This window comes from Oryzias melastigma, linkage group LG4, assembly GCF_002922805.2.
Source record: "Oryzias melastigma strain HK-1 linkage group LG4, ASM292280v2, whole genome shotgun sequence".
Classification (NCBI taxonomy): domain Eukaryota; kingdom Metazoa; phylum Chordata; class Actinopteri; order Beloniformes; family Adrianichthyidae; genus Oryzias; species Oryzias melastigma.
The window spans coordinates 27,617,325-27,634,646 of record NC_050515.1 but is presented as its reverse complement, the minus strand read 5'-3'; the positions used below and the strand labels follow the sequence as shown (position 1 = coordinate 27,634,646).

At 40.4% G+C, this 17,322-nt stretch overlaps 1 protein-coding gene across 1 annotated transcript in view; it reads right to left on the bottom strand.

Annotated features, from left to right (window-relative positions):
* Positions 1-619: 619 nt before the first annotated feature.
* LOC118597866 (guanine nucleotide-binding protein G(olf) subunit alpha-like) overlaps positions 620-17,322 on the bottom strand; it is a 38,953-nt gene continuing 22,250 nt past the window's right edge. Inside the window, exons 6-13 of the mRNA XM_024258778.2 lie at positions 11,934-12,031; positions 3,478-3,532; positions 3,338-3,411; positions 3,164-3,222; positions 2,973-3,093; positions 2,740-2,870; positions 2,591-2,658; positions 620-1,140 (exon numbers count right to left, since the gene is read on the bottom strand). Of these exons, the coding sequence (XP_024114546.1) occupies positions 994-1,140; positions 2,591-2,658; positions 2,740-2,870; positions 2,973-3,093; positions 3,164-3,222; positions 3,338-3,411; positions 3,478-3,532; positions 11,934-12,031 (753 nt within the window). The 3' untranslated portion in view covers positions 620-993. The remainder of the gene's footprint in view (positions 1,141-2,590; positions 2,659-2,739; positions 2,871-2,972; positions 3,094-3,163; positions 3,223-3,337; positions 3,412-3,477; positions 3,533-11,933; positions 12,032-17,322) is intronic.

The following is a 17,322-nucleotide window of genomic DNA, read 5'->3' as shown; positions in this document are numbered from 1 at the left end:
GAGCAGCGTCCTGGCGCCGGGCCGGTTCTAGCTAGGAGCTCGGTGGTTGGAGACCCGCCCGTAATCTAGTGAGAGCAGCTGGTGAGTTAGAGGGCAATGAGGGACGCCCGCGCGCGCGGTGTGGAAAGGCACGTATGAGAAAATCAGCGATTAATGCGTCAAAAAAATTGTCGGCGTCAAGCACATGTTAAATTAATGCGTAATTAACGCGACAAATCTGACAGCCCTAGTTTTTATTAATGGCCCAATGTTATTTTGCGACTCCTCACAATTTGCGACTCCAATTGTAATATTTGTAATCCTCACTCATCACCTGGCTGGCATTCTTATATCTGTTTTCTGTTTTGTTTTGCTCGGTTCAGTTACCTTTTCCTGTAGATCTTTTCACAGTTCTTTAGCCAAAGTACAAATATCTTCAAACTTCCACTTAGGAATCAGTTACTTTTTGATGTTATTCTTAACTATTTGGACATCTACATTTTAGTTCTACTAAATGTTATATTGAAGTAATGCACCATGCTTTTAACGCAAGTTATTGTTGAGGTTTTGGTTTAAGAAGCAACAGTTAATAGATGAAAGTTCAAGTATAAAGACCTCAAGAAAGAATGAAGACCAAGTGTCTGAGCAAATGACTTTAATAGGACTGTTGCAGAACCATGTAAGTAATTAAAACACCTTTTCTATCCCATTTAGAGGGCAACTGCAAACTGACACATGAAAACTAAACCAGAACATAGCTGAGGCAAACACAAAGGACAGACTGCGGCCTCTTCTAAAAGGTCTCACATATCAATGTGTTGCCATGGGAACACAAGGACCACACTCAACTTTGCCTTGCACAAAATAAACTATTAACCCTCCTGTTTAAACGTGTCCCAAATTTATAAATGTAACTGATCACATCAGGAACGGGAAAATCTACCTGCAATGATTACCTATTACCTCCGATTACATACCACGAGTTTTGCTACAGCCTCTACATGCAGCAGCCAATCAGAGCAGCTCATACTGCCGTAAGTGCATCCTCTGGATTATGTCACGGCAGTCATTGAAGACACGACGAATGTTCTCGGTGTCCACAGCGCAGGTGAAGTGCGGGTAGCAGTAATGCTTGCCATCACCACTGGCTGTGCTGATTCTCTGAAATAGAATAGAATAGAAAATACTTTATTAATCCCTTTGTAGGTCCTCAGGGAAATTCAAAATAGAAGATTTTTAGCAGTGCTTTAGCAGCAGCCTGAGACCATCATCACGGTTCTGTCTGATTATTGAAATCAATCAATTTCTTATCCTACTACTGTCATAAATTGTAATATTTATAATCTATTCCGTCACTATTCAAAGAAACCTATCTAAATGGAACCACTTGTAGTTAGTAAAGCTTGACTGGTAATAGTGTGCTATTACTTTTGGTACCTTATAGTCACATCTTATATTTATTCTGAACATTAAAAAAAAATCTATAGGAAATAAATGGAACAATATATCTCAAAAACTTCTAAAAGTAATGTGTTATTTAGTGACCAATACTTTTAGAATCATCTTTCCAAGCTGTACCAAAGATGGCTCAACAGTACCACCATGTGGTCAGATATATGACAAAAACCGTTAGGGTCTTAATCTCAGTTCTCTCTTCAGCTGTTGAGTCCAAAATGTTTTCTCTCAGATTTTTGTATTCTTATTTTCCATCCTATTTAGACCATCACAAATCCATCCGAAGTACTACACATTTTCCTTATTATTATAGGTTATTAACAAACGTAATGCAAATTAGAGAGGTGTGGTCATTAACAATGCAGTACACCTCTACAGATCACCCCAATCCTAACAAATTTAAATGATACTTTCTTCACTTAGGCTGAAAGAGTTTAATATCAACTGTCCATAGGTGGCGCTGTAAAGAACGGCCCTTGCTTTCAGTCTCTTTTCTAAAACTATATTACTACTGAACCAAATTTTGATGCATGCCGCTTTACAGCACCTTCCAAATTTTTATTCAAATTATATTTTTCTGAGTTTTCAATGGTTCTATGATTTTCTAAATACTATAATAGTACTTTTAGCACCACATTATAGTTACTTATGAAGGATTTTCTAATTTGTACTGTTTTTTTAATCTCCTAAATGGTCTCACATATATTTTTAGTCTTACATATATTTTTATAAATAACTCATGCTCATAGAAACCTCCTGATTCATTCAAAAAAAGGTCCACTCATCTCACTATGACGTTGTCATCTGCCAGTTTGTATATTTAAAAAACAGTTTTTGTTCCTAATACAGCTCTCTACTGGCATCAGCAAATGAATGATTGATAAAAGTATTGATTTCAGCTATCACATGAAATTTCCTTTGACAAATACAATTCTAGTTAACGTTATTACAGTCTTCCACCTAATCAACATCACTGTCATTAGGAATGTTATTTACACAGTCCTTACTATCATCACTACCATCACTGTCCTCTATTAACTAACACAAACATTAACAGTGTTACAGTCTTCCACTATCTTGGCTCTCTTCATTATCACTGTTATCATTATAGCATCCATATTGTCATGGCAGTTGCCCCGATCTTCATGATTCTCACCAGAAACTCATCCCTGATGAAGAACTTTGCTCGAGTGACCTGAGGATCTTCAGCAGCATCTGGAACACCTGCATACAGATTTACAGAGCTCACACTTTATTTTCATTACAAGTGTTTTGGGGAGGGGGAAAGAATCAGGCGCCCTTTACCATCTGCTGGGACCTGATAGTTTTTATATTCCGGAAAATAATCCTCCAGTTTTGATTTTCCAGCTAGAATCTTGTCTGCCAACATGTCCTGTTTATTTAGGAACAGGATCACCGAGATGGTCTTCAGAAATCTGCATTCCATCACAGAACAAAGAGGCTTTTTGAGGCCAATCATAAAGCACAAAAGAGCTCCACAGCCAATCACAGTGCAGACAGGTCTTCTGCCACCTCACCTGTTGGTCCAAATCGATCTGAAAAGGTCAAGTGACTCTCTGAGGCGGTTGGTGGAGTTGTCCTCTCTGATCACCATGTTGTAGCTGCTACTGGCTGCCACGAAGATGATTGCAGTTACATCTGAAGATAAATGCAGATGTTCTGACAGTGGTGACAGTTTACAAGTTAGAAAAAACTGTGGATTTCCTACCATTAAAACACTGGATCCACTTTCTACGCTCATCCCTCTGACCCCCGACATCAAACATGCTGACACATGAAAAAATTGTTACTCCAACACTATCATCTTCTGCGATTTCATTGGAATCCAGATTGAGCCTGCACAATGGAGCACCTGGGTTCTTCAGTATTAACTCAAACTCACTGGAAGTTGACTTTGTCCACCTGGAATCTGGTCTCAAAGATTCCTGAGGTCAAAACTCTGCAGCGCAGCAAATCCTGCAGAAGAACAAATGTAGGAACTGCTCCAGTCAAGTGCAGCAGCATGGTTGTAAAGGCTCTCACCTGGTCAGTGGGTGTGTAGTCAGACCTCCTGATGCACTCTAACCTGTCCAGGAAACTGAAGCAGGGAGAAAGGAAGATGATTACATTCTCTTCACAACGCTGAATATCTTTCCAGAAAAATAAAATATGCTGATGTCCGAGTTCATTTGCCTGCAAAACAGATGATGGAACTGACAGCAATACAAAGCAGGGATTCTAGTGGAAAACAGAAAAAACAAAGAGAAGAAAAACAAAATGGCAACATCAGATAAGGCAGAAGCATACGTGGCACACAGGTCGCAACCTTCAACAGTAAAAAAAACGTCTGGGCTCGTTTTCTACTGATCAGAACCCAGAAGGAGCTGCATAGTCTTATCTGAGTCTTTAAGAAATTCGGATATGCATTTATGACATTTTTTTATGAATGATGTCTTTTTTTGGCATGAAAACAAGCAAAAATATAGAAAGAAGTGAGCATCCCTCAAATTGTAGTTTTATTTATTTATTTTTTTAACGTTTGACAGAAGCTCAAATAACTTATTCTCAAAATAAAAGCTGCTCTGTGGCAAACAGGATCATGTCAGTGCAGCTCTGGACAGCTAGTAACCAATGTTGTGCAGCATAAGATAAGATCTGCTTTTAACTCATAAAAGATCAAACTTTTTACCAAAGTTTTGCTTTACTTATAAATCTGTTCATTTTGGAGGAAACAAGAACACTTAGAGTCAACAGGACGTAAAAATCTACAGAATTTATCATCTATGTGAACCTCAAACATCAATTTATAAATGTAACTAATCTAGGTTAAATAAATGCTAATTAAGTAATACTCACTTAAAAAAAAATGCTTTTTCGTTTTTCTTTTATTTATTTATTTTTATTCTTCTCTGTCCTCAGCAGTCTTACCCTGCTGGGTTTTGTTATTTTAGTTTGAGGTTGGATCTTGGTAGTCTTAGTTTTCAGGCTTTGTTTATTTGTTTTCTTTAGGTAGTTTTGGTTAGGCAGTCATTATCAGGAGCTGCTGACTCTGACGGTCGATATGGCTGGATCAGCAGTCCCCATGACTTATTTTAAGTTTGGAGCCACCATGGAGAGATAAAAGAGACACATGTGGATCTAGAGCTGCAGGTTGCTCCTTTTGTAGTGGTCCTTTTTTTTTTTCCATTTTCAAGAGGTTTTAATATTTTTTATTTCTAGTCCCAGCATTTATGCCATGTACAACCAGATATCTAATCAATAGACTAACAGCATCATTGGCTGTAATTTGGAAACTATTTGGGTATAACTGCTTACTACATTGACAATGACTGGTGTCTGCAACCATCTATTGCAGTTACCAAATCTACAGAGCATCACTTTACAGATGGGTGTTCACTGTAATGCAAAGCAATAGTGCAGGAATGGACCCCTGGTCCAGGCAGTGCCTGGAACATGACAACAGCGGTGAAACTACACAGCTCACAAAAATGAAAGGAGCACTTTAAAGAAACATTAGATCAGATCTCAGAATGAAGTTGGATATCTATACAAATAACGACAGGGAAGTGTCTTAGGAGCAAAAGGATACCAAGTCTTTTAATGGAAATAAAAGTTTTCAGCCTACAGAGGCTCAATTGTGTAGACATCATAAAATCAGAGTGAAATGAAGATGTGGCAGGCTAGTCCGTTTTTTCCTAAACTTAAATTCTGCAACTCAAAATGCTTTTCAGTATCTTGTGTGGCCCCCACCAGCTTGTATGCATGCTTGACAACGTGGCGGCATGCTCCTAATGAGACGACGGATGGTGTCTTGTGGCATTTCCTCCCAGATCTGTGTGAGGGCATCCCTGAGCTGTTGTACAGTCTGAGGAGCAACCTGGCGGCGCCTAATGGACCCAAACATAATGTCCCAGAGATGTTCTATTGGGTTTAAGTCAGGGGATGGTGAAGGACATTCAATTGTTTCAATTCCTTCATCCTCCAGGTACTGCCTGCATACTCTTGCCACGTGAGGCCGGGCATTGTCGTGCATTAGGAGGAAACCAGGACCTACTGCACCAGCGTAGGGTCTGACAATGGGTTCAAGGATTTCATCTGGATACCTTATGGCAGTCAGAGCACCATTTCCTAGGCAGTAGAGGTCTGTGCGTCCCTCCATGGATATGCCTCCCCAGACCATCACTGACCCACCACCAAACCTGTCATGTTGAACCACGTTGCAGGCAGCATAACGTTCTCCTTGTCTTCTCCAGACTCTTTCACGTCTATCACAGGTGCTCAGGGTGAACCTGCTCTCGTCTGTGAAAAGTACAGGGCGCCAGTGGTGGACTTGCTAAATCTGGTGTTCTTGAGCAAATGCCAATGGAGCTCCACGGTCCTGGGCAGTGAGCACAGGGCCCACTACAGGACGTGGGGCCCTCAGGCCACCTTCATGAGATCTGTTCCTGATTGTTTGGGTAGAGACATTCACACCAGTGGCCCTCTGGAGGTCATTCAGTAGGGCTCAGCCTGTTCCTCCTTGCACAAAGGAGCAGGTATGGGTCCTGCTGAGGGGTTGAGGACCTTCTACGGCCCTGTCCAGCTCTCCCACAATAACCAGCAGTCTCCTGAAATCTCCTCCATGTTCTGCAGATTGTGCTGGGAGACACATTAAACCTTCTTTCTGCAGCACGTGTGGATGTGCCATCCTGGAGAAGTTGGACAACCTGTTCAACTTCTGTAGGGTTAAGGAATCTCCTCATACTGCCAGTAGAGATAATTATCAAGCCAAAATCAGCACGAGTGGAAAACCAGCCAAAAAAGATCAAGAGGAGAAACTTGAAATGACCTCCACATGTAACACCAGTCCTGTTTGGAGGGTTTTCTAATTGTTGCCACTGAAGAACTGCAATTGCCCCCTCTAGCTATGTCTCAGGGTTTTTTTTAGCACTTAGCTAGATGCTGTTGTTTTTAGCATTTGGACTCCGCCTCCCAGGGGAGGGGAAAAGTCTGGCAGGGAGGTTGAAAGTAGGAGCAGACAGGTTCTGGAACAAAGACATGAATACACAGACACATGCTAAAGGCAGCTCACAGCAGTACTGAATAAATAAAATGCGTCTCGTGAAAAATGTTGTACCTAACCGTGGAACGCGTTTCAAATGATTTAGTTTTATATTGAATAGGGTTGGATCTCTAATATATATATAAAACCCCCCTTTCACCCTCCGCGGGTGGTTTCTCCTCTACCAGAGGCCTGGGAGCTTGAGAGTCCTGCAGTATCTTAGCTGTGCTTGTGCACTGTAACATACAACTCGGTACTGTGATTGTGTGGGCAAATCTTTGATAAAGACAAAGGTTACTTAATGTCGATGTTTGATGTAGATTATACTGCATTAACTCAAGCTATAAGGTACATCCCAGAGAAATCCGCATGTCTGCATTTCTTCCATGAAAATAATCCAAACTTCTTTAAAGACGGATGCACAAACGATATATCTGCCTACACTGCTCCACAAGACAAACACACACGGCTCCTGCATGGCTGTGCCAGACAGAGGGTGGGGGCGATGCGCCTAAAATGATAAACTCCTGTTTGAGCTGGAATTTATTGAAGGCAGGAAACAACTGGAAGATATACGGTATTTTGCATCTAAAATGAACGTTTTTTTGCTGATCATCACTGGATAAGGGGATAAATTGAGTGTTGTGTAATTCTGGGGGTGAAGCTTGCAGCACAGACTCTTCCTGAAGGGAGCGGTTAGCATTGATCTTACATCAGCACGTTTCCACCTGCTCGTTTTCGTGGGTATGGGAGGGTCTGCTGCAGACAATGCAGGTTTTTAGAGGATTACTCTTAAATGCATGAACAGATCAAAATGCCGTTTTGGGGTTGTTTATAGTAAGGAATGAACAGTAAAATGCATATAAAACCTCAAAAAGTAGAATTTTCATGGTAGGGCCCTTTAAGATATTCTAATTCATAATCTATATAAACATTTTCACCTGTTGTTTTCCTTTGTTGTTTTTATTGTTTTTTTAATGTATTGTTTAAAATTAAGGACTAACGAACAAACAAACTTCTCCTCTACTCTATTTTTTATGTAGTTATGTAAACCTATGTTTGACTCAGTGTGATTCATGTGTTGTCCCTCATTCCCGGAGTGGGAAAGATTTCAGGTTTCAGGTGATTGTCTGTGCTCCTGTTCTTGGCTGGGGACCTCGCCCCCACCCATCCCCCAGTTTTATCTGGATGAACACTATTCAAATATATAATTGTAGAGTTACATAAGCTAATCCTTCTTTAATAGTCCTGGTACATCGCCTGTCCGTCCTGGGAGACGATCCCACCTTCATGTAGACATCCCTGAGGTTTCTTCTTTTTTCCCTGGAATCGGTTTCTCTTTCTAACAGTTTTTCCTTACCAGGAAGGAGGATCTAAGGCAGGGGTGTAAAACTCATTTTGGTTCAGGAGCCACATTCAACCCATTTGATCTCAAGTGGGCCGGACCAGTAAACATAATAGCAAAAATAACTTTTGGTCAACTTGTTATCTGTAGTTTTATTTTTGTTTTGTTTTTTTCTTAGTTGGAAAAAATGCCTCAAACAACCCAGTGCTCTAATCACTTATTATTACACTTTCATTCACAGATTCAAATGCATTTCAAATGAAATTGATTTTACTAAGAGAAAAAAAATAATTAGTCAATGTTTTACAAACTGAATCTTTTACATCTGACATTAAATCAAATAAATATCCTGTCTAAAATATAAATGTGTTAACAATGAAAAATTAAACTAAATTAACCCCCTGGAACCGACAGACGCCCTCATGCGTCCTGCTGTGCAGCTGTGAGATCAACATAATAAAACGTCGTCTAAAATAAACGTTTACTTTTTTTTATGTCCTGTAACTGATTTTTTATTGAATTAAAGGCAGAATATGGCCTTTATTTGTAGTTTTTGGAACAAAAGCAATCTTTCATTTTAATAAATAAGGTGGAAGATCAGACGGCTGTGATGCAGGTCAACTCACCTGTGGTGGGGGCGGAGCCAAACAGAGCTGTCCGGTATTAGAAACCCCACGAGGAGGAAAGCGATCTTAATTTTGCCTCGGGACAGGTTCCGAAATGAGTTTACTACAACATCAACAACCACCTGCATTGTCAAAAAAATCATGGAAACTCTGCGTTTCTCCGCGAAAGTCTCACTCGCTGCCCACAGTGGATGGAGGCAGAGCGGAACGGAGCTGTCTGCTATTAGAAATCTCAGAAGGAGGAAACTGATCATGATTTATTTATGTTATGGGGTCTGACATGAGTTTACTACAACAGCAACCATTGCTAAAAAAAAAAAAATCACAGAAACTCTGCGTTTCTCCGCAAAAGTCCCGCCCGCCGCTGTTACAAGAGCCGAGCAACAGAGCGGACAGACACGCCCCCACCTGTGAGCAGATTCCAGCTGAAGTCCAGCTGGACCAAACTTCTCCCTAAAACCTTTTTATTATTCCTCACAAACACAAGGAAAGTTTATGAGGAAAAAAAACTAAAAGAAAAGAGAAAAAAATAGAATTCCAGGAAAAACGTCAAATGGACAGCAGTGTTCTTAGGAGAGAAATTCTTTTTTTTTTTGGGCTGCCTGGAAGCTGAAGCCACACAGGCAGACTGAAGTACTATTACTGTCTGTATGAGAACATATGAAAGGTCACATAATGGAGCTGTGAGGTCTGGGATGTTCCTCTACCAACACAAACTGTTCATATAATAATAAAATAATAATACATTTTATTTATATGGCGCCTTTCTTGGCACTCAAGGTCCCCTTACAGTACATAAAAGCATAAAAACACGGCAATAGCATAAAAACAAAACAGCTAAAAAACAAACACAACAGTGAGTCAACAGTTAAAATTACAGGAAAGTGTCAGGTATTGAATGCAGTCCGGAAGAGGTACGTTTTCAGGTGTTTGGAGGATTGAGAGAGTGAGTCCATATTTTGTAGATCAGAGGGGAGGGAGTTCCAGAGTTGTGGGGCAGAGGTGCTGAATGCTCTACCCCCCATGGTGATGAGACGTGATCGTGGAGGAACCAGTCGGAGGGAGGAAGAGGATCTGAGGGAGCGGGTGGGAGTAGCGACAGTCAGGAGCTCTGAAAGATACGGAGGGGCGAGGTTGTGGAGGGCTTTGAAAGTTAAAATGAGGATTTTGTAGGTGATCCGGTGAGATACAGGTAACCAATGGAGCTGCTGTAGGACGGGTGTAATATGCTGAATGGAGGGGGTTTGGGTTATTATCCGAGCAGCTGAGTTCTGAACCACTTGAAGCTTACGGAGGGTTTTCTGGGGAAGTCCAGAAAGAAGAGAGTTGCAGTAGTCGATCCGGGAGGTGACGAGACTGTGGACCAGGACAGCTGTGAAGTGAGGGGTGAGAGAGGGACGGAGACGACGGATGTTACAGAGATGAAAGTAGGCGGTCCGGGTGATGTGGTTGATGTGGGCGGAGAAGGACAGAGTGCTGTCAAAGATGACACCCAGACTCTTAACCTGAGGGGAAGGGGATATGGAGGAGTTGTCAAGGGAGAGAGAGAAATTACAGTTTTTACTGAGGATGGATTTTGTGCCAACAATGAGAAATTCAGTCTTATTGCAGTTTAATTTAAGAAAGGACTTGACTTCAAGTAGACATTCGGAAAGGGAGGAAGGTGGAAAAGTGGAGCCAGGTTTGGAGGAGATGTAGAGCTGGGTGTCATCCGCGTAGCAATGAAACTGGATGTTGTGCTTCCGAAAAATGTAACCGAGGGGGAGAAGGTAGATGATGAAGAGGAGGGCCCCAGGACAGAGCCCTGGGGCACACCTGTGGTGACGGGGCCCACGGGAGAGGGAAATGATTTTAACTGGATGAACTGGGTGTGACCGGAGAGATAGGAATGGAACCAGCTGAGGGGTAGGTTGGTGATGACAATATTAGAAAGTCTGTCCAAAAGGATGGGGTGGGAGATGGTGTCAAACGCCGCACTCTGATCTAGCAGGAGGAAGATGGAGATTGAACCGGCGTCTGCAGCAAGGAGGAGGTCATTGATGATCTTGAGGAGGGCTGTTTCTGTACTGTGGAGGGGGCGGAAACCAGACTGGAGCTGTTCATATAAATTGCTGCTGGAGAATTGAGCACGGAGTTGGTTGGCGACAGTTTTTTCCAGAATTTTTTAGATGAATGGGATGCTTGATATTGGGCGGAAATTATTGAGGTTGGAGGGGTCTGAACCAGATTTGTTAAGTATGGGGGTGACGACTGCTGATTTGAGAGCAGAGGGGACAGTTCCAGTCTTGAGAGAGGCGTGAATGAGTGGGGACAGAGAAGGGAGAGCAGCCTTGACCAGAGCAGTGGGTATAGGATCAAGCTGACAGGAGGAGGTGTTACAGTCCAGAGGAGCAGCGGCAGCCGGAGACGCGCCAGCATTCACCCACACCGGAAGTAATCTTGTAGATGAAGGTTTGTGCAATTGCTGCTATTACTATATGCTATATATGTGGCCCACATAAGGAATCTGTGAATTTCACCTGGAATTTTTTGGGGGGTATTTTCATTCAAAAATGTGTTGATTAATTTGTTGAAATCATTTATTCTTGTTTTTATTTATTTATTTATTTATTTATTTTTTATGAAATTACACCTAAAACTTTCATTGTTGTAAAAACAGTTTGTTAAACATTTTTTGGGTTTCCACAGAAAAATGAATCCCATTATTCCAGACAAAATTTTCTGTTTTTGCATGATTTTATGTCTGATGTGTGGATAGAACTTGGAAAAATGACGAAGTATTGGCAGTGTCACTTGCTGATTAAAATGATACCAAATAAAGATGTTAAATTGAAAATACAGAGGTAAATTCTAAAGTAGAAAGACAGAGTTCTAGGCCCTAGGTTCCAACGGGTTAAACTTACAAACATTTTGGTGTTAACCCTTTCTCTCCCAAAACTTGGCATGGATTGGCCTTCACCGTGATTATTTCTTGATCTCCAGTTTCCTTTGTTCTCCCTAGTGGTGGAATTGCACATTGCGGTCATTTCTTTAAAGAACCATAACTCGCCATAGGAATGAGCTAGAAACTTGCTTTCCTTTTTGAAAAATTTTTTTTCTTCATAACTGGGGCGTATGTTTGACACCCAGGTCTAAGGACAGGGATACCCAGTTTAGTTTAGTCTGCTTAGTTTAGCAACCACCTATTGTTTATATTTTGTGACCGACCTTCTGATTCTGTAAAATTACCGGCATGAAGCCCAAAGAAGAAAAATTTTTTTTGTGATATTGGGCTATGGAAATAAAATTGAATTGCATATCAATTTGAAATGACATGTGCCCAAAAGCAGTTTATTAGCCAATAAGACATTGCCTCTGGTAGCCTGGCAAAAATTCCAGATTCTGTTAAAAAAACAAAACAAAAAAAACTTTGAACGTTAACAAAACCAATTATATAAAATTATAAAAAGTGTGCATGCATGTGTACTGTGTACGTGTGTTGTCCTACTACTGAGCGCAGTCAATCAGCTGATATTCATTGGAACGCTCGAAGCAGGCCTTCACGCCATCATCCTCCCACAGCTTCTGAGCATGCTCAAAGAAGTCCTGGCACACAAACACACAAGTAGTCAGAAGCACTATTCACAGAAACAGGTAAAAATTGGAGAGTAGCTCGTAGAAATATTGTGTCTGACAAATCCAGCCGAAGGTCCTGAGTGATTTCTGACCACTGACTTGTTCTTTTCTGTCTGTTTTTCTCTTTAATTCAAAAGACAATTTGTATTAATTATTCAAATAGTATTTTAAATATGATGAGAAATCTTCAAACTGAAAGGTTGTAAAGAATGATCATGACAAACAGCTTTGTTAACCATCCTGGACCCAAATTAACAAGGTTATAAACCTGTGTGACTCATTCATCATTCCTTTACAGCAGGGGTCCCCAAACTTTTTCTTGTGAGGGCCATATAACTGTTTTCTTCTCTGATGAGGGGCGGGTCGGTTGGTAGGCTAACAGAAAAAATGAAACGATCTAACCATTTATCTAAATGTAAACAACTGTGTTTTTCCAGAAAGCTAAAACAACCATATTTTAACAATTTCTTTCTGTAATCTTCAGAGAAAATAAATCTAAAACAGTCCAAAAAGTAAACCAGTAAATAGTGAATTCTCTCCAGTCATGATTCTTTTGAGACGTCAGAGAGCTGCAGCTCCTCACAGAGATCTTATAACCATCTGCAACCCAGTCTCAGTAAAATGCGTACATATTCCCAGATATGAGGAAATACCGTGTATAATATACGTCAAACATGGTTTTTGGGTGCATATAATACGCGCGGTCCTAAACTAGTTAAATGTGTTTTCCATGATTGACACGTCCCCTGGTGGAGGCGTGAGCATCACAGACAGCCCCACTAACGAACAATTTGCTTTTCTAACCCTAACCATAACCGTAATCCTAACCTTAACCAGGAACGACGTCATTTAGAAAAGAGCCGGAGGATTTCTGATCACGTGATCAAAACGAAACCTAAAAAGTCATGTATATGTACGCTGTCGCAACCCATTTGTGTTACATATGGACGCAAAAAGCGTGTTTGTCGTATATTATACACGGTATTTCAGAGTGCAAAGTCGTGGAATATGTACGCATTTTACTGAGACTGTGTTGCCATCTGGATCTTTTGGCTCTTTAGGTTGTTCTCTTTTTTCATTTAACTTATCACTAACTATAAACTCATGCAAAAAATGAATAACTGATGTAAAAAATGTTTTTATATTTATAAGTGTAAAATATGTTATTATTATATTTTAAAATATGTTTATTTAAAAAAATACACTAAAAAAAGAGGATTCGGGACACAACTTGATAAATAAAAATGAGCAGCTGCCGAAAGTGAAACTTATACTCTCTCGTTTGTTGGGGGAGTTGCGTTATCAAACCCGTGAAGATGAAACCCGTAAATTCAGATTACAGATGTCAAATTCCTCACTACACACCTTCCCCACTTTTCTCAGACAGACATGGACATCTTTAAATCCAGGATTATAGAATGAAAACTAAGATCTGATGGTGATCACAGATTTATGTGGCTCTGAGGAGATGCACGTTTCAGTACAGCAGACACAGCATGGAAGAGATTGACAAGGTCTCCAGCCAATCAGGACGCAGAACAGGGTGCGCCGTTTAAAAAAACAAAAAACAGCTGGATGTTCGCACTGAGAGTAGTGTGGAAAGAGTAGACTGTAGTCTGGGTAGTCTGGTCTATTTGACGAGGATTTGGGAGAGTTCAGAGAGAGGTACAGTAGAAGGGTGGAACAAAAAAATCACGTTCTAAGAGGGTTTCCATCATGTAGCCAGATTAAAAAACATAGTACTGGGTCTCTTGATAGTTTTGGGGGGCTGGTCCAAATGAGGAGGCGGGCCAGATTTGGCCCGTGGGTTGTGGTTTGGGGACCCCTGCTGTACAGGGCCCTGCAGTAAGAGAGCCTCAGGGCTGCAGAGAATGTTCATGTTTGTAAAGAAAGGCTTGAGACCTACATTTTTAATCTGGCTTTGAGTTGAAATTTGGAAAGTTATTTTATATTTAGTTTTATGCTATTATGTTGTTTTATGCTCTCTCTTTATGCTTTTTACCTAATTGATATTTATTTACTTTTATTTTCTGATTTATGTCTATTTTATCTATTTATCGTCCAGTTATGTATATCTGTTTTTATTTATTTATATTTTACATTCTATTTTACTCCTTTTACATGTTTAACTCCAGTGTCTTCCTCTGAGGGATCCTCCACATCAGTGATTGACCTTTCTCAGTAAACGGGGTCGCTGCAGTGGGATCTCCTGGGTCTGGCTCTTTGCTCGGATCTGGGGGGTCCTGTAGTAGCGTACTCTGTGAACTTGATTGGTGGGTCACTGATGTGGACAGGTCCCTGAAATATTGTTTCCTCACTTCAGTACAAAGATTTCTACCTCTATTTCCCGTCATTTTTTTATTATTTATTTTCTTTCTTACCATGGTGTGGCAACATGTCGACGTGTGTTTGTGTTTGTCCGTGTGTGAAGATGTGAGTGGGGGTGGGGGGATGGGGGTTCCCTGAGTAATCCCATGTTCTTTGTTATTAAAAATTTGCTTGTTTTCATGAAAAGCACTTTGATTGAAATGTATTTTTCTGGAAATGTGCTGTACAAATAAAGTTTGGTTTGATTTGACTACATCCCTCTGCAGGCCTCCATAGTCAGGTCAGGCCTGCTCAGTTCTGTAGCTTTCGAGCTTCTCGACTAAAATACTGATTTCTGAAACTCTTAGGCTGGTAGTGGCATTCCACATAACAGCAGACAGACTAGCTGTGAAATCACTGTAACCCAACTGATCTTAGCCAAACAGTTTCTAAGATGCGAGATGTAAAATCAGCAAGTGTCTCTGTTTTTCCCTTTGCCTGCGTGTGTCTCTCGGGGACTCATTACATCATGTCATTACCATCATTACAACAAACAAGTCTGACAATGACTCTTGAGACCTAAAGTGACAAGAGACACCACACCATATCTGCGTGTTCGTGCATCTGCATGTTGTGTATTATTTTTATGACTTGCATTTGCATTTGTGTGTGTACCTGTTTGAGTGTTTGTCAATTTATGTGTTGACCTGGATGTGTGTTTCCACCAGTTTGTGTGTGTTTACACACCTGAGAATGTTTGTGCATCGTGTGTGCATCTTTGTGTATATTTGCATAGATATGTACACCTTTGTTTTAGGATTTATCTGTCTGCAACTTCTTTCACTTCTGAGTGCATTTGTCTGGCTCTGCTGCTACGTTCACACCAAAGGCGATTGGCATGTCACGTTTGGACACTAGGGCTGGGAATCTCAGGGTAACTCACGATACGATGCGCTTCACGATACATGACTCACGATACTGATAGTATCTCAATATGGCAAACATTGCAATAATTGATGTATGTATTACCTTGGTAATCTATTATATAGAACTTTTTAAAACATATATTTTTATTTTCTTCAAAAACTTTTTTTGAACAGTTTAAACCACAATATGCTAATGTAATCCCCTATCCAACTATAAAATAAAATTAACAATAAATGTGAATGTGTCTTTACAACAAAAACATATAATTTGAGTTAAGTTTAAATGTAGACTATATCAAATGGCCATCTCACTTCAAATATAAAAAATATGGTGAATTTATAATGCTACATTTGAAATCCTTTTACATTTTATGTCAGATAATTTGTTATCATTGAGGCCCGATATTAATGTCTAGCCTGTTAACATTATATGATCGTTTTTACAGTGCCTATATCCATATTTACTTTCCCCCCTTTACATAAAAATTTCTGCACTTTTCTTTGCTAATCAACACTTTAGTCACGTGCTCCGTTTGTTTACTGCTAGCATACACACCTGTTGGATCAATAACGCCGCTAGACGTCTCACTTGGACGGTCAGACGCTGCGCTCCTCTCCGCTAGAATCAGCTGGATTTTAGCGGTGTTTGGACAGGTTACTGCTGTTATCACCTTACAATCCATGTATGTTACATTAGAGTAAACGCACTGTCTGCATCTACTTTAGAAAGATACAGACACAGCTCAAACCTTTTCGCTGCACGAGGAGCCCCTGCTGTCATCCCCTCCCCACTGCAGATGGAAAAGCAGCAGGGAAGGACAGAGAAGTGCACTCTGTGTTCACGCTGTAGCTGGATAAAAACGAATCCGGGATTTAATGTCTAACATTTTTGAGGCATTTAGGCTAAAAACTTATCAGTCCAGTAAAAACTGGTAATTTAGTCATTATGTTACTGGTCCATCCCACTTGAGACCAGACGGATTAAATGTGGCCCCTGAACCAAAATGAGTTTGACACCGACAACTTAACTGCACGTTTGTTTATGCACGTGTGCACCAAAAACTGTGTCTCTATACAGTAGAGGCCAAAAGTATGGACACACCTTCTCATTCATGACTGTTTACATTGTAGATTCTCACTGAAGGCTCCTTAAGGAGAGTGATGGAGTTCTGCAGCAGCTGACCTCCACAGTCAGCTGGACCTGAACCCCAGTGAGATGTTTTGGGGTGATCTGGACTGCAGAGTGAAGGCAAAGGGACCAACAAGTGCTAAAGGCATCTGGAAACTCCTTCAGGATTGTTGTAAAGCATTGCAAGAAACTCCCTCTGGACACTCATCAAGAGAATGCAGAGAGTGCAGAGAAGAAATCAGAGCAAAGAATATCAAACACGATATTTCACCTTTTTTTGGTGAGGTCCAAAACTTCACCTGTTCATTTATAGTTATGATGCCTCACTGAGAATCTACAAAGTAAATGGTCATGAATATTAAAACAAACAAACAAAACATTGAAAAAGAAAGTGTGTGCCAACTTTTGGCCTGTAGTGTATGCTCACCTGAGGACCAGCTCAGTGGCCTTGTGGTAGAGTGTCAGCCCTGAGATGGTCTGGAGTTTAGGGGTGCAACAGATCCCAATACTAACGGTTCGGATCTCATCACAGTTTTAAAAACACAGTTCAGATCATTTTGGGGAAAAAAATAAGAAAAACAAAACAAAAATACCCAGAATAAAGCTAAAAATGTATTTTAAAAAAAGTTTTACAACATATATTTTTAATATCACATGTATAAAATACTTTGGAAAAAAATATTTTACATCAAATTGTGCTCATTTTTTGTATTCATATTTATAAAACAACAGACTAATAACATCTTTGATCTTGTGAATATTCTTATGCAATAAAAAAACTCGAGATGCTCACTTAAACAAAGCGCATCATTGGGCAGTGTATCTTTAAATAAACAAGATGAACAGACAGACCCAGCGAAGAGTTTACAACTTTAAATTCTTCACGTGTCCCTGTCCCC